This window comes from Rhinolophus hipposideros (assembly GCF_964194185.1).
Source record: "Rhinolophus hipposideros genome assembly, chromosome: 14".
In the NCBI taxonomy this organism is placed as follows: Eukaryota; Metazoa; Chordata; class Mammalia; order Chiroptera; family Rhinolophidae; genus Rhinolophus; species Rhinolophus hipposideros.
In genome coordinates, this window is record NC_138060.1 from 50,641,990 (window position 1) to 50,664,201 (window position 22,212).

The 22,212-nt window shown below is 43.0% G+C and overlaps 2 protein-coding genes across 3 annotated transcripts in view; both read right to left on the reverse strand.

Annotated features, from left to right (window-relative positions):
* Positions 1-18,144, reverse strand: part of GLB1 (galactosidase beta 1) — an 82,878-nt gene extending 64,734 nt beyond the window's left edge. Inside the window, exon 1 of one of the 2 annotated variants that reach the window (XM_081072439.1) lies at positions 17,957-18,144. In XM_081072439.1, coding sequence (XP_080928565.1) covers positions 17,957-18,034 — 78 coding nt within the window. In that variant the 5' untranslated portion in view covers positions 18,035-18,144. Of the gene's footprint in view, positions 1-17,318; positions 17,750-17,956 lie in introns of those variants that run through there. The other variant, XM_081072440.1, reaches the window with a different exon arrangement.
* TMPPE (transmembrane protein with metallophosphoesterase domain) lies at positions 14,191-15,782 on the reverse strand. Its single transcript, XM_081072441.1, has one exon. The coding sequence runs from the start codon at positions 15,653-15,655 to the stop codon at positions 14,309-14,311; it is 1,347 nt and encodes a 448-aa protein (XP_080928567.1). The 5' UTR covers positions 15,656-15,782; the 3' UTR covers positions 14,191-14,308.
* Positions 18,145-22,212: the final 4,068 nt, after the last annotated feature.

Consider the following 22,212-nt stretch of genomic DNA (forward strand, 5'->3'; position numbering starts at 1 on the left):
TCAAATCAAATTTCGAGAAACATTGCTTCAGGAGCTAAAATGCTAGGATTTCAAAGGAAAGGCCTCCAAGGGGAGACCAACTGTTAGGCAGAGGGAAACACTGCCCTCTGGTGGATGGACAAAGGCAGCAACAGGCCACCCCTGCTAACAGGACTACTAGGGCTACAAGGAACCATTTCATTGTTGGTAAGATTCCTTGTATATCTATCTTCAGGCTTTCAAAGGTCACAATTGAACTTTTTTTGAAAACTTTTTTCACAACAGCAACACAGTCGGTGAGAGCTTTTTTTTTTTTTGGAGGGGGGTGGGGAAGGTGTGCCCTTTAAGCCATATCTGGAAGCAACTGTGAAAGCATGCATCCTAGATCATACACAGCCTGAAGTCCACCCAGGGCATCAAAGCACTGTAAGTCAAAACACTCCAAGTTGATTGTTTCGCAGCAAATGGAAAGCTTTACTGTACGTGAATTATACCTCAATAAAGCTACCCCAAAATAAATAAATAAAGAATCATAAAAAGGCAAGAGTGTCATTTTAATATCAATTTATTCTTCCAGTAAACAGAGCTTTAATTTCCATTCAAAGGCAAGATACTTCTAAAGAAACTCACAAGTTACAAAAACTATTTTTAGGGCAGACGGATGGCTCAGTCGGTTAGAGTGCAAGCTCTTAACAACAGGTTGCCAGTTCAATTCCCCCATGGGATGGTGGGCGGCGCCCCCTGCAACTACAGATTGAAAACAGCGACTGGACTTGGAGCTGAGCTGTGCCCTCCACAACTAGATTGAAAGACAACTACTTGGAACTAATGGGCCCTGGAGAAACACACTGTCCCCCAATGTTCCCCAATAAAATTAAAAACACAAAAAAATATTTTTATACCAGGTGCCCCAATTTTGAAAATATTTTCACAGCATGTATATGACAAAGTGTCAAATAAGGGTTTCCCACAAGTTCTGTGAGTTCAAAGGTATCCCATGAGTTAGGGACGGTCTTTGCACAGGTATAAAGGCAAGGACTGTTTAAAATCCACTTGTCTGGGGGAGGGGTTCAGAGGAGGCAGAGAGGAGGTTTGCGAGAAATGATGTTGGCAGATGATGGAATCCGGTCTGCATCCCACACAGCAGAGCACCATCTCTGCATTCAAACAACCTCAAAATCCAGCCCAAATATCTCCCTACCATCCATTTACAAATATTACCACGCACCTCTATGTGCTAAGTAAGCACAGACCACCCAGATGTGGCTACAGCCCACACGAAGCTTTTATCTAACATGGAAGAAACACAAGAGTTAACAGAGTGAGGCCTAGATGATAAGGTAAAGATATGACCATCACATTGTGCACCTTAAACTTACATGATGTTATCCATTAATTATATCTCAGTAAAGCCGGGGATGAGAAAGGACTAGAGCAGAATGCTACAGCAGTAATAAATGACATGTAACTCAGGCACGGCAGAGTGTGGGGCGAGAGCAAATTTCCCAGGGGAAGGAACCCCAAACTGTGGTTCTCAACCTTGGCCACATGTCAGAATCACCTGCACAAGCTTTTAAAAATAGCAAAGTCAGACCTCACCCTCCAGATATCCAGATTTTAATTGATCTTGGGTGGAGCCCAGGCACTGGTATTTCTCAAAACCGCCCAGATGTTGTAATGTGCATCAGGGTTAAGAACTGTTGGCCTAAATGAAGCGCTAGGAAGAGGAAGAATTAGCCAAGGGGAGAGGTGACATAGGCCGAGGAAACTGTGTGTGTGAGAAGTGGTGGGGAGAGGACAGGCCACAGGGAGGGAGCCACAGGCCTCTATACAGATAAAGCATGACGGCTGCTGAAACAGAGACGGACAGGGACCAGATTGAATGAGCCCTAAAGTCCATGGTCAGCGGCCTCGGCTTTATGCCAAGAGCTATGGAGAGCAACTTAAACAGAAGAATGATAGAATCAAACATGTGTTTTTAAGTATTTTGGACTTTGGCCTTTTCCTGAAGGGGCAAAAAAGGAAGCAGAGACATGGACAGGGAGGTGGGCAGTAGAGGTAGAACCCACAGGACTACAGGGTTGTTTAGATGTAGGACACAGGGGCTAACCTGTAGAGGTTCTGCTGGCCCCACATAGAAAATTTTGAGCATCCTTTTTAAAAAGAGAGAGACATATCAACTGGAAAATAAAAAGCTACATGGATATTAACACCTATGAGTTCATAATGAGACACAGAGGGTAAAAAATCACTGGTCACCTTTTGCTAACAAACCAACTTATTACGCTGAAAAATGATAAATGATAAAGGAAACAAGCAGTTTACTTCCTTGTCACATAAAACTGTACTTCAGGGTAACCAAAAAGTAGACAATGGAAAATTCTTCACAGGATTCCACCTAATAAACGCAGGTGGAGTAACAGAGTCTGACAAACACCCTTTTCTCACACTTGGTGAAGCAAAGGATTACAGATGTAATCATCAGTGGACGCTAAAACCATCATCAGCAAGGTTGATGGACATTTTATATAGAAGGGATAAGGCAGATCTATGTGATCCCTCTGCTCAATGTCAACCTCGTAAAAATGGAAGAAGCAGACATTCTGTCTCTTCACAGGAAGTGCACAGCTCCATCTGGAAGCAGTCCTCATTATTGAACCTGATTCTAATGATGTCACCCACAGGAAGCAGGAAGTCAAATCCAAAATGTGGGACATTCTGAACATCCAAGGACAGAGATGCTCTAACACATTGATGGTATTAAAATAAAATCAAACAAAAGAAAATAAAGACTATTGTTAGAAAATGAAAGAGCGCTTAAAAGGCATAACAACCTACTGGTTTCGATCTTGATTCTAACAAACTGTAAACAAAACAATGTCAAGATAGGAAAAACCTGAACACAGATTGGGCATTAGATATAATTAAAAGAATTACTGTTCATTCTATTGGGTATAACAATAGCATGGTGATTATATAAAAGAACAAAAAAAGTATTTCTCATCAGTTAGAGATGTATGCAGAAATATTTTTGGGGTGGTTACTACATCTGAGGTTACTATAGACCAAAAAGAAAAAGATCAAATAAGAAAAGTAGAGGGAACACAGAGCAAAATCAACCATTGTTGAAGCTGCGTAATAAATACATGGGTACTCTCTCTCCGCGTTTTTTAAATTTCCCATAATAAGTTTTTTAAACATGCATTTATCCTTTGCACAGAATTTTTTCCATGGATGTACTTATAAATGTACTTTTTTCTTTTTTACTGAAACACTGTGCAAACCAAATTGCCCTTTAAAATAAAGGGCTTTTCTTGGTTACAAGAGAAACAAAAAACATATGTTCATGAAAAGACATAAAATGTTCATCACAGCTTTATTCATAATAGTCCAAAATTGGAAACAGCCAAATGTGTACCAACAGGAGAATGATTAAATAAAGTGTGGTACATTTATATGATGGAATACTGCTCAGCAATAAAAAAGAATACTGACACTTGCAATAACATGGCTAAATCTCAAAAATACTATGCTGAGTGAGAAAAGCCTTACATAAAATGGGGTCAGGCTGTATGAACCCATTTATATGAGTTTCTAGAGCAGGTAAATCTATTCTATGGTGGGGAAGAAATCACAATAGTTGTTGCCTCTAGGAGAGTGGGGGCAGCTTTGCTTGAAGGAACATGACTGAATTTTCTGGGGTAGTAAGTAAAGGTTTGGGATTATACAGGCATATGCATTTGTCAAAACTTATCAAATGGTACACTTAAGATTTGTGTATTTCATTGTAGGTAAGTTTACCTTTAATGGAAAAAGCTATAAATAAATATTGATCTCTAGTTAATGACATACATTCTGAAGTATTTGGGGGGAAATGCACTGCTGGCTGCAAATTACTTTGCAATGCAACCACAAAATAAGATGGATTGACACATAGATGGAGGGATGGATTGATATGTTAATGGTAGAAACCATCTCTGGATGGTGAGTATACAATTCTTTCCACTCTGTGTATGTCTGAAAGGTTTTCCTAGTAATATGTTAAGACAAAAAAGTGGACTGATGAGTAAATTATGGTTTCTATGGTATGCAAATTATTTATACATGGATGTACCTACACATATGATAAAATATTTTGTAGCTCCTGAGAGTAATGAAGTACTCTATTCTTATCATTGTGGAAAGATCTCTGATACATACATAGTTAAAAGAGAAAGCAGAGAAGTGTTTTAAAAACATACCGATGTTAGCTGCAGCTCTTATGGTCAGTCTTGCATGAGCTCAGGATATTCCGTGCAGACAGTTTCTCAACTCAAACTCACAGCTCAAGTCTTTATGCCTTCTTGCACCAAAGTCATGGGCCCCTGCTCTCCCAGGAGCCCACGAGTACTGGGGAGTCCATGCTCCTGTGTGCGTGTGTGTGTGTGTGTGTGTGTGTGTGTGGCAAGGAGGCGGGAGGGGAAGATGGTAACTACATTCTCCTCTATGAGGGAGACAATTCTGGAGACATTTTGTGTATGTTTTAGGAGCTGTTGGCAGAATCGTGGCCCTGTTACCCGGAGCAGAGCCACAATACACATCCTTATACAGGCTTTTGCGTCTTTCCACCTGTCCCTCGTTTCTGCGCTCTTGGATCACTTCTCAGACCACCTGCACTTGAGCCCTTGTTTCCTGTTTGAATTCCAGACGAACCGAGATGAGGAAAATTGGTATCAGGATTGGCCTACTCAGGATGAGTCTGCGCCTGGATTTCTCATATGTCAAACAGCCATAAGAACCTTCCAGCTAGTGTAGTGCTAAGTGGGTGGTGACACTCCATGGTATGCAATACAAATACTAAGGCCCGCACCTGTGCTGGCCTGGGAGGAGGTATAGGCAGAAGGGGAGGGGTTGGCATCTGTATTAGCTGTACCCTTGGAATGGGGTGTGTGTGTGGGGGGGTTACTGGTAATTGTAAGGACTGTGAGATTGGTTGGCTTTTGTTAACAGATTTGGAAGCTTTGAAGAAAGAGACTGTTTGACAGACTCATGTCAGCCATCCACTCAAAGCATTTTGTGAAGGCCAGAGGCTTCCATGGCAATGCTTAGAGACATACATCTCCTGCCAGAAACGTAAGGCTCAGGACTCAATCGTGGGAGAACACTGGGAGTGCATCTTGAGGGGACAGAATATAAAGCTGGATAGAGGGAAGTTTATTGCCATGGTGCACTCTCCCGGGACTTGGTAAAAGCACCTTAATCCAGTCCCTGTACTGTTGGGATCACTCCCTGAAACCTGGACGTGACACAGGCCTACAGGAAATATTGGATATGCCAGGATTCAGTTGGCATCCTGAGGAAGGTGCGAGATGGCTCACACAGGTGGGAATGTAAAAATGGCGACTGGACAACCCACCATCTGATTGTATTTCCCAGGATACTCCCTTCAGCGAGGAATGTACTAGTGAGGAAGGGCCCTGGCATCTCTGAGAAGCTCAGTGAGGGCTGTCGTCTGTAGGCAAAGGATGGCAGACAATGCTGCTGTGGCCCTGGGCTCCCTAGTGTTATGGGGGATGAGATTCTGGCATAACCAGAGAGGGATCACTTAACCATCAGGAGCAGGTGGGTATAACGACCACAATGACCAGCAAGGCCCAAGTGGCAACCAGGGTATGTTATGAGGCAAGTGACCAATAGTGATCTTAGGCAATGGCTCATTAACCGTACATTCCTAGAGGGTGAGATGGTTGGGCAACCAGCAAGGGTTGCCCAGGAAAAAAACAAATCAAGAGCTCATGAGCCAAAGGCTGATGTCAGCCACTGCAATGGGAAATTGATTCCTTCTTCCAGTTCCCAGCTCTGTTAGAGGCAGTTCTCTAATAGTCAACTGATTGAAGAGGTTGGATGGATCCCCTTGAGGGAGGGCCCCGTGATGCCACCCCAAGTACTGTACACACAATAAACATACCCCTAATCCTTCCCCAGTGGGACTTAGGGTACCTGTGTCCTAAGGAAAGTGGCGCCCCCAGATCTTCTGAGGATTGCTAGAAACAGTTTGAGCTGATACTAATACCAGGGTACCTGAAATGCCATCACTCCCCCTTATAGCTCTTTGGGAAGCCAGGAGAAAAAGGGGGCCCTGGCCCAAGTCCTTCTCACAGTGGGTCCAACAAGTCAGAGGACCCACCATGTGGTTATTTCACTGGTCCTGAGTGCAAATTGAGAGTTTTACCTAACAACCCGCAGAACCCTCACGGTGAATAGGAGCCATTATGGAGGGAAGGGCCAAGTGGGAAGTCCCGGAACTGCCCAGTCCCCACCTCCATCCAAGATAAATCTGAAGCAAGACCACAATTCCTCCTGAAACTGCAGATATCAGTGCCCCTCCACAGAGACTCACAGGACATCCCCATCATATCCCCATTGAAATGACCTGTGAGCGCCAGTGAAAAACAGACAGATGGGGATGGATGACAGTGGCCGCCTACTTTTTTAAACTGGTAGTAGCCTCAGTAGCAGCTGCCACGTGAGTAGGGGCTTATTACTAGAATGGGTCAACACAACCGTTGGCATCTGGTTTGTGGCTAAGTTCTAATCTTTTCAAAACTATCAACAAGAAGGATCAAAAGCTGTTTCTAAGTGGGCAGGACAGCAGTACACATTCTCAGCAGTTAGCCACAGGACCCTGGCTAACTGCCCTGCTCTCTCCCATGAGAGACCCTGACTATCAGGATATTCTTTTAGATAGATAGATAGATAGATAGATAGATAGATAGATAGATAGATAGATAGATATATTATAAACATTTATTTATTTATTTTTATTACATTTATTGGGGTGACCTGTCGTGCTGGTCTGATATATAAATGACACCATGTTATTCGGACCTGGGGAGCAGTGACAAGTTCCTGAAACTGAACTTACAAAAGCAGCCCAGAGAGGATCAACATGGACAGTCACAGAAGCAGCATCACCTAAGAGAGCTTCTAGTTGGTGACTGTCATGGCCAAGGTTAACAGGACAAATTCACTTCACAGCTCCAAAAGGACCCCTCCTAACATTTAAGGTTATGGGAGGATCCGGCCTAAAGGAGCTAGCTTCTTTCATATCTCTGAGTTGTGGCACCACTGACAGAAGGCGATCATGAAACATGGAGAGAAGGGAAGAGGAAAGGCTGCCTTCGGAGTTGACTCCTCCAAAATGTAAACAATGAAAAACTTGCCCTGTGTGCAAATCCCACCCTTTCTAAATTAATTGGCACTGGGACAGAATGCTGAAGAGCCACGGTTTTATTTCACACTTGCCGGGGTGTGGTAGCATCAGCTTTTACAACACATGAGGTCACAGAAAACATATAAAATAAAATCAGTTCCAAGCAAGGCCAAGTCCACATCTTCCTAAGGCCTCCGTGTACATAATGCATATATTACTGGAGAAAAAACAAAACAGCAGTATAAAACAAAACACTCTCAGACTAAATACATATCAGGGATCTAATACTGTCCAATATAATATTTTTAAAATTATTTAGATTATTTCATTGGCAAAAAAGCATTAAAAATATTAGAAACATTAACTATAACACTGATATTTACATCACTAGGTAATACGAACATTCCCCAAGTTTCGTAATCCTCAGGAATAACAATTATTATATTTGCATTACTTGTGCACATTCCTCAACTAGAATAAAGAAATGAAAGGAGCTTAGTGATATCACAGGTTATGGGTCATGCTGATTATGTGAAGACAGGTCAAGTCCCTCAGTATAACTCTGGTAAGCACCTATTGAATAGCTCTCCATCCCCAGCACCCTAGATACCCTTCCAACTTGACCCAAGAGCCTGGAGAATTCCTGATGTGAGCTGTTCAGCTCCAAAGTGGCAGCGACCCAAGCCTCCTAGGGTATTAGCACTGTAGGGTTGAGGGGAGAGGGACTAAGGGAAGGTGAGAAGATAGGGGTAGAAGGGTGTTTACACACCATGGGCTTCCCAGACCTCTCAGTTCACAGAACAAAGAGAAAGAGAACGAGTATTTCAGGTGACTATAAAACAAACTTGGATCATGCCAGATCCAAGAGACTTTCAAACATCAAATATTATGGAAGCACCATTACCTCAGACAGGCTGGAAAAGCAAACCCACCACAGGGGATGGTGAGAATCAATATGGATCTGTAGGAAATCGTGGATGATCTGCTAGAGCTTATGCATTCTATTTTTATTAATTTTGTTTCTTTATTTATGCCTGTCTTGTTCCCCAAAGATTTTTGTTCAGCCTCCCAAAACACTATGAATAAAGAATGCAAATTACAATGGAAGAGGAGGGAAAATGGCAGAATGGAGGAGAAATGAGCCCAGTTTGGCACCAGTTCTCAATCCTCCAGGACTCACAGACATTTATAATTTAATTTTGCCCCTTCATCTCAGAGAAAAGGTTAAGTGCATAGTTTTTCTTTTAAAATAAATTTTAAAACTATAAAATAATTCTTAAAAGTTAAAAACATACCTAACTTCTCACACAGGAAAGAATCACTTCCAATGCATCTGAAATAGTATTTAGCCTAAGGATAAAAATACATCTTAAACTGCATTCAGGTAAAACAAACAAACATGCATCCAGTAGATTTCATCTTAGCAATATTTTATTACTATTATTTTGAATCCATAATATATGTAGTAGGATAGAAAAAATAAGTGATTACATTGAGTTGTTAGGAACCAAAAATTTCAGTGTAAAAGAGAAACAAAAAGGAAGTTAAATAAAAATCCTGTAATCAGGGATACATGGGAAACCTCTGTACCTTCCACTAAATTTTGCTGTGAACATAAAACTGCTCTAAAAAATAAAGTTTATTTTTTAAAAAGCCTGTAATCTTCCATTTGAATTGGAAATACTACCAAAACTTAAGATTTTTTTCTGTTTCTAAAAAATCATTTATTTTGCAGCAATATCCACTGAAACAGCTTAGAATTGACACTGGCTAGTAGCAATTAGCTCTTCTAACCCTTAAATTATGTTCCCACTCAAAAGAGCATGGCTCCTTCAAGAAAAGACTTAATCTAAGTCTGGAACAGAATATGTACAAAACTAACCTGAAACTATCAAAAACTATTAGGGTCACAACAAAATGACATAAGAACAGATTTGAAAGGGCTCCAACGGGCAAAGATGGGGTATTTTAAGTACCCAAAGATTTATCACTTCAACTGATTGAAAAACATCAGATATGTAAATATAGCCAAATTCATAATACTCCCTCCCATCCCAAAGAAAAGCTTATTGGTCATCCTTGGATATTGTTAGGGCAACATCTCATTATTGTGAAATTTGATGAATAAAGAAGAATTTAGCATCTGTCTTGCCTTTGCCATAGACTTATTCAGAGTAACTACACATTTGATGATGAGAAGACATGACGAAATTAAAAATCACCATTGTCAGGGCTAATGGCAGGATTATATTTCTGAATGCATACAAATTCCTTCAGGATGCAGAAATGAGGTGAAAGAAGTTTCTATTGTCTCTTGAATATACCAAAGCCCGATAAGACATAACAACAAAAGTGCAGACCAATTGATGAATACTGATGCAAAAAAATCCTCAACAAAATACCAGCAAACTAAATTCAACAACACATTAAAACACATCCACATGCAGAAGAATAAAGTTGGATCCTTACATCACATCATATAAAAAATTAACTCAAAATGGATCAAAGACCTATAGATAAGACCCAAAACTATAAAATTCTTAGAAGAAAACATAAGAAGAAATCTTCATGATATTGAACTTGGAAATGATTTCTTGGATAGGACACCAAAAGCACTGACAATAAAGGCAAAAATGGACAAATGGAACATCCTTAAAAACTTGTGCCCATCAAGGGACACAATCAATAGAGTGAAAAGTCAATTTATGGAATGCGAATACTTGCAAATCATATATCTGATAAGAGGTTAACATTCAGTAGCTAAAACTCCTACAACAACAAAAAAATCAAATAACATGATTTAAAAATGGGCAAAAGACTTAAACAGACATTTCTCCAAAGATGATATACAAATTACCAACAAGCATATGAAAAGATGTTCAACATCAGTAATCATCACAGAAACGCAAATCAAAACCACACTAAGTTATCACTAATAAAAAACAAATGATAAGTTCTGGTGAGAATGGAGAGAAATTGGAATCCTTGTGCAGTGTTGGTGGGATTATGAAATGGTGCAATTGCTCTTGAAAACAGTATGGAGGCTCCTCAAAAAATGAAAAACAGAACTACGATGTAATTCAGCAATCCCACTTCTGGGTATGTATCTAAAAGAATAGAAAATGGGGTCTTGAAGAGATATTTGCACTCCCATGTTCATAGCAGCATTATTCACAATAGACAAAAAAAAAAAAAAAAAGGTGGAAGTAACCCAAATGCCCACTGATGGATGAATGGATAAAGAAAATATGACATGTACATACAATGAAATATTATTCAGGTTTAAAAAAGAAGTCTTATCACGTGCTACAACAGAATACATTTATGCTAAGTGAAATAAGCCATCACAAAAACAACAAATAATATATGATTCCACTTAAATGAGGTACCCAGAGTAGTCAAATTCATAGAAATAAAAGCAAAGTAAATGGTAGTTATGAGGGGCTGACATAGGGTAAAAAGGAGTTATTGTTTAGTGGGTATAGAGTTTCAGATTTTCAAGATAAGCTCTGGACATCCATTTCACAACAGTGTGGATATACTTAACACCACTAAACTGCACACTTAAAAATCATTAAGATAATAAATTTTATGCTGTTTTTTCAACCACAGTAAAAAAAAAAGGCAATTGAGATAATTAGGAAAAACTCAACACTAACTCTTTAGACAGTTAACTGTATTTGAATCCTGTTACTCACCTGTAACAGATACAGCTACTGAACCCTCAGACAATGGAAAAGACATATTTATTGAGAGGTAGAAGACGTGAGTTCCAGTCCCAAATCTCCTAATTAAGTATTAGATGAGATTAAAGAATTACTGTTAATTTCACTGAATATAACAACAAATTCACACTGAAGTGTTTTTCGGTGAAATTAATTTTCTAAGATTTGTCTTTATGAAAAGACCAAAAAAGCAAAAAGAGTGTGGGGCAGGGATAGAGAAGAAAAAACAGCAGAATAGTCACAATTGTTTAAGCTGGGTGGTGAGTACATGGGGATTCAATAAATTGTTCTTTCTACTTTGTTTTTAAATTTTAAATATTTTTTAAAATTTTAAATATTTTTAAATTTTCACAATAAAAATTTAAAACAAAACAAACAAAGGGGGGGAAGATGGATGGATGTTTAGAATAGATGGCAACAGGATTAATTTATTGAGATTTTATAACAATTGTATCATACTACACTTGCTATTGCTAACTTTGAAAAGCATTACGTTTCATTGTAACTTGCATTTAACAGATTTTTTTAAAAAAAGAAACTAAAATCAAATTGAAACAACTTTCAAGCTTCAAGTAAATGTTTCTCACCACCTCCTCCAGCCTGAAGCAAATAAAAGAAAGAAGGCAAATGGGTGAAGAACAGAGAACAGAGGTGCAAAGGGTGCAGTGATGAGGAGCCCACCAGGGCCATACCTGGACAGTAATGGAAAAATTCCTGTTCTCAAAACTTTGAGCACATTGTGAAAGGCAAGCCAAGTATGAGAAGATGTTGCCAACTATTCCCTGAACACATAAGATGGACCCATTTTATGTCTAATAGAAAGAAGTCAGTCACGCAAGGACTTCAGTACAAGGACGAAGGGTACACAAGACTGAAAAATGATGGCACTCAAGAGAAAGAAAAAAGACAAAGATCCAAGTTTAAAAAAATAGGACTGATGAAAGCTAATTTCATCAATCTCAGAGCACTGATGAGAAAGACCCAAAATCAAGAAACGAGTGAAGTAACTGGTATGGCCAATGATTCAAACACTAGCAGCTGCCCTGAAGGGTGGAAGACAGATGGCACCAACTATTGGAGTCTGGTGAAATCCAAGCAAAAGAGAACTGAAAAGGCAATAACACTGATCCAAAAAATGGGGTCAGGTCATAAGAAAGCAAGAGGGTTTGGAAGAGCAACCTTCCTGAGGCCAGGAGTGGTGAGCTTGGAGTGATGCCATGGAGAAGCGCATCAGGGAACTTGGGAGCTGGACCACTGTCCTGAGCAAGTACCTTCCCTCTCCTAAAATCCCACCCTCTGCAAACTGTGTTAAAAGAAAGGGTCTCCAGTGTTCCTTCCTGGGTTCTGAATAAGTTTTTCTCCAAACTTATCCTTAGCTGTAAGATTAATTAAATACGAAGGAGGGAAAAATAAGGAAACCACTTGAAATCTCGACCCAAAGACACAAAGGGACAAAGAGGAAAATGAAGAAACTCCCTCTGGCCAGGCAGAGCATGCTCCAGTTGACATTAACAGAGTCAGATAGTAGTCGCTGCTTTCACAAATCACTGGGCCCCAGCAGCAGGTGGCATGCTACCCACTGACATTCCCCAGGATGGCTGCTCCATAAATTCCTGGGGCACCTGTGCCCAACATAGTTCCTTAGCATGCCCCAGAGTGGTGTTTACAAGTGAACACCACTGAGTGCTTCCTGTGTGAACTCGTGCACCATGTCTCAGTACCATACCCATGAAACAATCTTGAGATAGATAGGATCATTATCCTCATCTTAGGGTGAGGGAATCCGAGGCTCAGTGAGGTCAAGCCATTTGCCTGACACTGCCTGACCAGTGAGCAGCAGTGAGAACCTCTCCAGTCAGAGCGGTGTCTGTGTTCCCTGTCAGAGAAAGACGCTCAATCACAGAAAGGTCAATGCTGAGCCTGGGTCTTCAGGCTTCTCAGTGAGGCTTTCCCTAACAGGAATACACTATTGCCACCCAGGGTAGGGTCTCTTACATGTGACACAAGGGCAGGGCCAACAGAGGTGGGGTCACTCCGGATATAGAGATAAACTTACAGGGGTAACGTCTGCTTGTTTTTCTGTGTCCACTGAACAGCAGAGATTGCCCTATGGTTCTGTGGCCAGAGCCCTAGGATAGCTCTGATGAGGTCAGGCCAGGGGGTAGGAAGCCATCCAGTAGGAAGGACAGTCCCGGCATTCCACAGCCAGGGCCCTGCGGGAGAGAAGGCCTCCAGGCCCTGCCAGAGCACAAAGCCCTGCCACTCCCCAGGCAACTTCCCCACTGGAAGAGAGTGAACCTGTTTCTCAGAAAAAAATCAGACCCAAACCTGGGGTGGGGCACCCCCAACTTCCTGATTCTTCCTCCAATGTAATAGACATCCTACCCTGAAACTAGCCAACTCCCTTCCAGGCCCTGGCCCACATGGTTATGTGTGAATTGAAATCAGCCTCAAACAAACCACTTTGAAAGATCATGGGCCGATGAAGTTCTCTTTACACTGCTAACTGTTTGAATCCTCTACTGGCCTGTAACAGATATAGCTACTTAACCATTGGACAGTACAAAGAACACTTTCATTCAGAGGTAGAAGACGTGGCTTCTAGCCCAGAATCTCCTACATACCTTGTCATGTTGACAATGCCCTACCTACTGCTCTTTGCCTCAGTTTCCTCATCTTTAAGTAGGGAAAAGTCGCTAATTAACACACCCAAGTGCTGTATAAAAGGAGACAAGGGAGGCAAACACCCTCAGATGCAGTAGTACTCTGACCATCAACGACCACAGTGCTCACGTTTCTCTTCAGCCCACCCCCCAATCCCAGAGGCCCAGCTGAAATAGCATCACTCAAGGTCTGGAACAGGATGAGCCCTGAATTCTAGTGGGTTTTGCTGATGCCCTTAATCAAGGTGACTGTGATAGAACCAAAGGGGAAAAGAAAACATTCTTCTCTAGCAGCCAGAGAGACGTCCTTCTCGGCTGCTGTCTTAGACTAGCTAGCAACATGTCTCTTCCCCAGAAAGCTCTGGAAACTGCCTAAGTCCTAAAGACGGTTCAACAACACTCAGAGTTCCTTCCCTCCTCTGCTTTCTAGAGGTATCCCTTTCAAGCAACCCCATATTTCGATTTATTCCTGGGAGCTCTGCAGAGGAAGATGGCTTACTCCACGTCATCTGAAAAACAGATGCCTGTTCTTACGCGTGTGACTTTAGTGGCCTCACAAACTGGCCATCTACAGAGGTAACCTGCTTGAACTTGTCAGGCAGCCCCACCACAAATCACTGTTCAAGCCCAGCTTGTGACAAGGGTATGTTGGCAGGGCTGGGCAGGAAAGGCTAGAGGGAGTAAAGCAGACAACCCGCTCTGAAGAGTGCTGGAGAATGAAGGGCAACGGCGTAGAGGGCAGGCCAGGTTCACGGTGCCCGCTGCAGGATGAGCTCTGTAATCTCCGCCCTGCTCCCCAATCTCATGGGTATCCCATAGTAGGCCGTGCCTGGGCTGACATATACAAATGTGGTCTGGGCCACCTGGTAGAGACCAGCAAAGAAAGGATTCAGGAGATAGGCTGCCACGTTCAAAGGGAAGATTTGTCCAGCATGCGTGTGCCCAGAAAGGATCAGGTTAATATCTGGCCGAGCCTGAAGGGCTCTCTTGGCAGCCAGGGGCTGGTGAGCTAGCAAGATGGTGGTGTGGTCTGGGCTGCAGCCCCCCAGGGCCTTCACGAGATCCATGCCATGGCCAGAGTAGTGCAGGAGGTCTGCTTCAATGTCATCCACGCCAGCCAAGCAGATCCAGTCGTCATCCTTACCACCACCATCACGTTGGGCCCGTGTAGCAGAAATCTTCACATTCTCATTGTGCAGCGGCCTGACATTCAAGGATTCCAGCAGCGCAAACCAGTTGCTGACATCTGATGTGTAGTATTCGTGATTCCCCGTGACAAAGTAGGTGCCGAGGCGTGAATGAAGCTGGCCCAAAGGAGCGACCGCCGTCCGGAGGATCGAGGCTTCTGAATCACAGAGGTCACCCACGATCACGGTGACATCCGGTTGCAGCGTGTTCACCATTCTCACAAACATCTCCATCTTGGTCCTGCCCACGGTGGGGCCCAAGTGAATATCTGAGAGGAGTACAATCTTGAGGTGGTCCATAGATGGGGGCAGCTGATGGATGGGCACCTCCACGGTTTTCACGGCGGGGGGCTGGGCAGCATTCAGAAGCCCAACTATGCTGAGCACGGCGGTCACCACCACTGCCAGGGCCGGCCTGAGTGCCAGCTTCCTTGTCTTGTCAAGGCTGCCCACGACCCTACCACTGCGCCAGGCCAAGAACTGGTAGGCCTGCTCCATGCCACTGAGGGTACAGAGGAAGAAGACCATGATGATGTATGCCCCAAGGCAGGAGTAGGCAGCCAAGGAAAAGAGATAGGGCTCTTCGGCCACTAAAAAGAGCATGGTGAAGAAACTGGAATGGGCCAGGGCCAGAAATGTCACAACAGCCATCTTCCAGAGCTGAAAGCAGGCCGACTCTGCAGCTGGGGAATGGCTAAGGTTGCTGACCGCACTACGCCAGATGTAGAGGGAGCCAATAAGCATGAGTGAATTGGCAAACAAGGAGAGCTGCAGGCGGAAGAGCCAACGCCAGGCCCTGAATTCAAGGTTCTCCGCCACATAGGAGCGGGAGATAATCATGGACACGAAGACAGTGCCAGCGGCCAGGGCGGCCTTCACACCCAGGGGCAGCTGCCTGAAGATCACCATTTTCTCTGCTCCTAAGAAGGTCCCCTGTCAGTTCTGTGCAGGCGGGCTCTGGAAGGTGAGTTCCTTAGAAAGGACAGTGGCCAAGGAGAGGGTTCCAGGTCAGCTCCGCCTGCAACCAGGAACTGGCGTCAGCTTTGTTGCATATCAGAGCTTTCTTGTCCCCATTCAAAACCTGCAGGCCACTTACATCTGCCCAACCTGCCTTGAATCCAAGCCACCAGTCAGCAGCTACACTTTCTCACTAAAATACAAATACACTGGATTGTAACATGATGGGCCGTTTTCATTTTCTTCTGTCCAGTTTTCTGAATGTTTAAAGTTTTTCCACAATGCATATGGAATTTCTTTTATAATAAGAAAAACATTGTTCTAAATCAACGGTTCTCAAAAGTGTGGTCTGGGGAGACCCAAGGGTCCATTTAGTCAAAACTGCTTTCATAATACTAGTAAGCCATAAAAGACTTTTCCATTCTCATTCTCTCATGAGTGTACAGTGGATTTTTCCAGAGGCTACGTGACGTGTGATATGGCAAGACTGAATGCAGAAGTAGCTACGAGACTCCGACTGTCATCTATTGAGACAGACATGAAAGAGATTTGCAAAAATGAAAAACAATACCACTCTTCGCCCTAAAATTTGGGGAGAAATACTGTTATTGTTCAAAGAAACATACATTTCCTCACATGTCATAGATTTATTATTTCTTAAATAAATTAATATTCTTAAATTTTCTGTTTTAATTTCTAGCACAGTTAAAGTTTGAGAACCTCTGTTCCAAATAAATATAAACAAGGAAATCACAGAAAGCTCATCTGCTGGTATCTTTCTTCAGCTCTAGGCCCAGGAGGGACACCTAGATACGTAAGAATTGCTGGGTGAAGCCAGCTTCCCTGTGTGGGTCTTGGGCATGGCAGTCATAGGGCACCTCCCCTACCCCCCCACCCCCCCACACACACACAATGCTGTAAAACCATTACTCAAGGGACTGTCTGGTCCACCAGCACCTCATCCATAAATCCATCTTTACCCTCCCACAACTCTCCTAAATATTGATTAAGCTCCCCACCCCACCCCACCCCTACCCATTTTTCTCTGTTGCTTTTCCCTGGAACTATCGTGTTTCCCCGAAAATAAGACCTAACCGGAAAATAAGCCCTAGCTTTATTTTTCAGGATGACATCCCCTGAACATAAGTCCTAATGAGTCTCTTGGAGCACAAATTAATACAAGACCCGGTCTTATTTTCAGGGAAACACGGTATTTCCCCAATTCCACCCTGGCCAGTGGTTCTCACAACTGGCTAGCTCTCACCCCAGGGTTTCCTTCAGGCCTTCCTCCTAGACAAACAAACAAACAAACAAACAAAAAACCACCAAAAAACAAAAATTGGGACAGAGGGAACACAGACCCGGCAGACAGGGATTAGCAAATTGGAGGCGACCTTTTCCCAAGAGGAATCCAAAATTAAAACAGATTCAGTAGCTGTTTTACACACAAGATTTTCACCCTAGGTTTTAGATAACTGTATGACTTTGCTCTTAGGCAAGTTATTCAAAGCCTTTGAGGGAAAGGAGTAATTTACAAGTCAACCGGTCCAAATTTCACCATCTTCTACTTAAAACGTACCCCAGGCCCAGCCCGGTGCACGCCCCCATTCCTCACCTGCACGCCCAGCCAGACCCCCCTCCAGCCACGCCGGCGGCCACCTGCAGCCCGGGTCGCCAAACCCGGAAGGTTATGAAAATCCAAGCCAAAAAAGGAGAGGGTGGGGGGTGGCGAGAAGGGCACGAAACGTTTGGAGAACACCTCGAAGGAAATTAATCCAGGGTTCCCATGGCGGGGGCCTCCTCTGACCCCATTTTCTTCTCCTTCCGGAGCGCTTCGCGGAGCAGAAGCTGGGCAAGGGGGGGCGCCCCAAACCAAAGCCCAAGGCTTCCTCTGATACCACGCGCTACTTGGACTCCCCCTCCCGGGAAATTGCAGAGCTGGAAGCGTCCGGGCGCACCTCAGCTCACCCACTCATGGCACCCATGGGGAAGTGGGTCCAAGCGAAACCCGCGGCCGGAACGGAACACACAGGCGACAGGGCTACCGGGAAGGACACGCGCCCCGCGCGGCCCGCCCCCGGCGGGAGGGCCAGTCCACTGCCTGCGCTCCGCAGGCTGCGTGCCGGCCCGGGTGCACCCGGGCTCCCAGGCCCAGCTCCCCCTGCAGGACGCGGCTGGCCGCAGCCCCGGTCCCGTCCTCGGCCAGCAGGCCCCCCACCAGTGCATGCCCGCGCGGGGGTCCTGTGGACTCACATGCAAGCCGCGCGCACTGTGCAGCAGCAGCGACGCCAGCATCAGAGACAGAATGCGAGCAATCCCCAGCATGTCCATCCTCCAGCCTTTCGGGCCACTCCGCGTCGGCGCCCGGGCCAGCCGCTCGGCGTCACTTGACTGAGGACCCGGGCCCGGCACCGCCCCTCGCCGGTCCTGCCGGCCGCCCGGGGCCCGCTCCGCCCCGCGCCCCGCCCCGTGACAGCGAGCCGGGGGCGGGGAAGAGGGCGGGACGGGCCTGGGGCCACCCGCGGCCGCGTGACTCCAGGGCCGTGTTATCTGTCCCCGGTCGGCCTCAGCCGGATCCTTTCGAAAGGCAATCAGGAGGCCCGGCTGTCAGCAGCTTGATAACGCACCCGGGGTTGGACTTTAACAAGGGTCTCCTTGCTCCCTGGCTGTTTCAGAGGACGGAAGGAGGGAGTAGAGACCAGATAAACCTAAGTGGGTTAGACAGAATCGTAGCCCAGCACGCAGCGCTCTCCGGAAAACTCTAAACCCGGAGTCTGCAAAGTGTGGTCCCTGGACCAACCAACCGTATACCTGGAAATTGTTAGAAATGCAAATTACAGCGCCCCACCCCGGGAACTCTCAATCGGAAACTCTAGGGATGGGGTCCAGAAATCCGTACTGTTACAAACCCCCCAGGTTATTCCCCTGCATGCTAACGTTTGAGAACAACTATTCTAAGTTACTGATAAATTTAGAGGTATGGTTCAGCTGTGGTAAAATCTTTTCGCATGCCAACCCTCAAGGCACCAGGGTCTGCAGAGTTTTTATTTCATTGTCGGATTTGGAGAGATAAGAGCAACCACCTTTCGATGTTGCACTTGGACCTCTCAACATCCCTGCGATGCTGATGTAGGCAGATCTGTCCAATCGGGGTGAAATAGTCATGCTCCCCTTGAAGAGATAGTCTTCGAAATGCAACATCACGTGATTTCGCCATTGTGCGAACATCACAGAGTGCTCTTACACACACCTTGGTGGTAGAGCTTACTACACACCTAGGCTGTTATGGTACAGCCTGATGGTCCTAGGCTGCAAACCTGTACAGCATGTTATTGTACAAAACATGAGAATAAATCACGCACAAGAGAAAATGATGTGATCAAGAGATGAAGTAAACAGAGACGGCTGCTGGTGTCCCAGGGCATGCCGTTTTACAGCAAACTTTGTTTTAATAAGTAGAAAGACTACACACTAAAATACCAATAAGGGGTGGCCAGTTGGCTCAGTTGGTTAGAGCACAGTGCTCTGGGCTGCATGGTTGCTGGTTCGATCCCCGCATGGGCCACTGTGGGCTGCGCCCTCCACAACTAGTTTGGGACAACTACTTGACTTGGAGCTGATGGGTCTTGGAAAAACACACTTAAATAAATAAAAGTTTTTTTAAAAAAATAATAAAGTAAAATACCAATAAAAAGTATAGTATAGTAAATACACAAACTACCAAACTGTCATTTATTGTTAGTATCAAGTATTATGTACTGCACATAATTGTGTGTTACATTTCTATATGACTGACAGTAGATATATTTACACCAGCATCACCACAAACATGTGAGTCATGTGTTGTGCTACGACATTACAATGGCTATGACGTCACTAGGCAATAGGAATTTGTCAGCTCCGTCATAATCTCATGAGACCACTATTGTATATGCAGTCCATTGTTGCAGCCCAGTATTATCTCTTTTTACACTTGGGAAAACAAAGGCTCCCCTACGTGACTTAGCTTATCTAGGGTCACTGGTTACCACAGGCTCTGAGTCTGAAGTAAAAAATCTTTTCCTGGCTGGTTTCCAGCTCTACCTGAAAATTCCTCCTTTTTTGTCACTGTGCAAGTCTCAGCTTTAACTGAAATTCAGTTTCAGAGGAAAGAGCTTTTAGGGAAATAACTTTTAATTTTTTCCAGCTTTGTTGTGTCACATGAGTTGACATACCACAAAATACACTTCTTGCCAAGACTCTTTTTTTCTTTTCTTTCAGGATCTCAATACAAAACAATCCAACCAATCAAGTCTCTGTGTTCAAAACTGCTGCAAAGAAGGGTGGGAAAGCCCACTTCAAACCTAAAGGAACACAACCTGAGTCATCCTAATGTTAAAACTAGTACTTTTGTTTTCTACCGCAACCTGAGTCCTAACGTATAACTTTGGCAGATAGAAATCTTTCTTATTCTTTTTAAAGAAAATTAACTTTTAATAGTATAATCCCAAGAACATGTTCTACTTATTTGGAAAAATAGAAGCTAGGGACCACTCTTTGTTCCATGATTATCTGTTCTATGACACACAACAAGAAGAATCATTTTGTGACTTTGAAAAATATAACCTTCAAAAAAACTTTGATTGGTAAGTTTTTAAAAAAATACCATTAGTTAAAAGCATTGTTAAGGGAGTTTTTTTTTTTTTTTTTTTTTTCCCTACCTGTATTGGTTCAACTTCTGGTAAGAATATGTAGAAGCTATGGCTTTTAGGGAATTAAAGAAAAGCTGCAAAATATAATTGATTTGGAAAGATTTTAAATATGGGATCTGTAACAGGATTAAAAAGGCAATGAGCTCCAGAAAAATCAAAAGTTACCCACAAGTCAAGATAATCCAGAGAATAACAAAAGCGCAGTGAACCATTGCAGAGGGAGTAAGTAGCTAGAGACTGCCTGACCAGCTGTGTGGTCATAAGTAAAAGTTAAAAAACATTTTCTGTAGCTGTTTTTAAAATAAGGTAAAAAGTTATTTTTTTTAACTTCTAAAGGGTTAAAAAATAATCTTAGCTGTGTTTCCCAAAAAAATAGCAAACATTGTGTAACAAAATAGCTATAATTTACGTTTGCTCATTTTTGTTCTCCTTTCCCACTGGACATTTCTTTGAGAGTCTGATAAATAGTCACTGGCTTTCCTTTCTCAGGTTCTTTGCTTGCCTGGAATACAGATTCCTTCTCCATGTACTGTGAAATCATTTCCCAGCTCTTCAATCCTAATCTAGTACTTGGCTTTGGAGGCAGGTACCCTTGAGTTGGAATTCCATCTCTGCCACTTAATAACTGTGTGACTGTGGGCAAGTTACATAAACTCTCTGAATCTTAATTCTTTTGTTGGTAAAATCAAGATAATAATCTCAAACTCATTGGATAGTTCGGGGAATTGCCAGAGGTGATAACTATAAGACATTTGGCACATACAAGATGTTAGTGGGACAGTTGATGAAATCAGAATTAGGCCTACAGGTTAATTTCCTGATTTTGATAAGGGCACAAGACCTAACAATTAAATAATAGTTTTGTATTAATTTATTAATTTTGATCATTGCACTGTGGTTTTATAAGAGAATGTCTTTGTTTTTAGGGACAAAGAAAGGCATCATCTTTGTAACTGACTCTCAAACTGTTCAGAAAAAAATGTGCATACACTCACACAGAACTGTAAAGCAAATGTAGGAAAATATTGACATTTGGGGAATTAGTCAAGATATTCTTTGTACTGTTTTTATCAACTTTTTTCTAAGTCTGAATTATTGCAAAATAAAGATAAATTAAAAAAAAAAAAGCAAATGGCAGATTCAACGTTTCCTTCTTTTTCCCCAGCCTGATGACCCAAGGTGATAACACGCAGCAGGCATTTTTAACTGAATTGAGGCAGAAAGTGTTTAGCACAGAGGTGTGCTAAATAAACTAAAGCCAGTGACCCAAATCTGGCCTGTTGCCTGTTTTTGTATGGCTTGCCAGTTAAGGATCATTTTTACCTTTTTAAATAATTGAAAAATGCAAAAGAATAATATTTTGTGACATTTGAAAACAATATTGAAATGTCAGTATTCATAAATAAAACTGTATTAGAACACAGCCACTCCCAGTTCTCCACATATTGCATGTGGTTGCTTTCACACTACAGTGGCAGAGCTGAGTAGTTGAAACAGAGACAAAACCTAAATTTTTTTCTATTTGACCCTTTACAGTAAAAGCTTGCCCAGAGACTATAGGTTATAGTTTGTTTCTGAGATTTTTTTTTGGGATTGTAAACAATTTATTATGAAATATATCATGCATCAAGAGTATATACAATGTATGTATAGAGAATTATAATGACAAAACAAACATCCAATAATAAACAGATTATCACCAAGACCTACAGCTTCTTGTGGATTCTTTCCTGACTATATTCCCTTCCCTTCTGAAAGCTAATCACAATGCTGTATTTTGTCATTGTCATTTCCTTACTTTTCTTTCTGTAATTACCG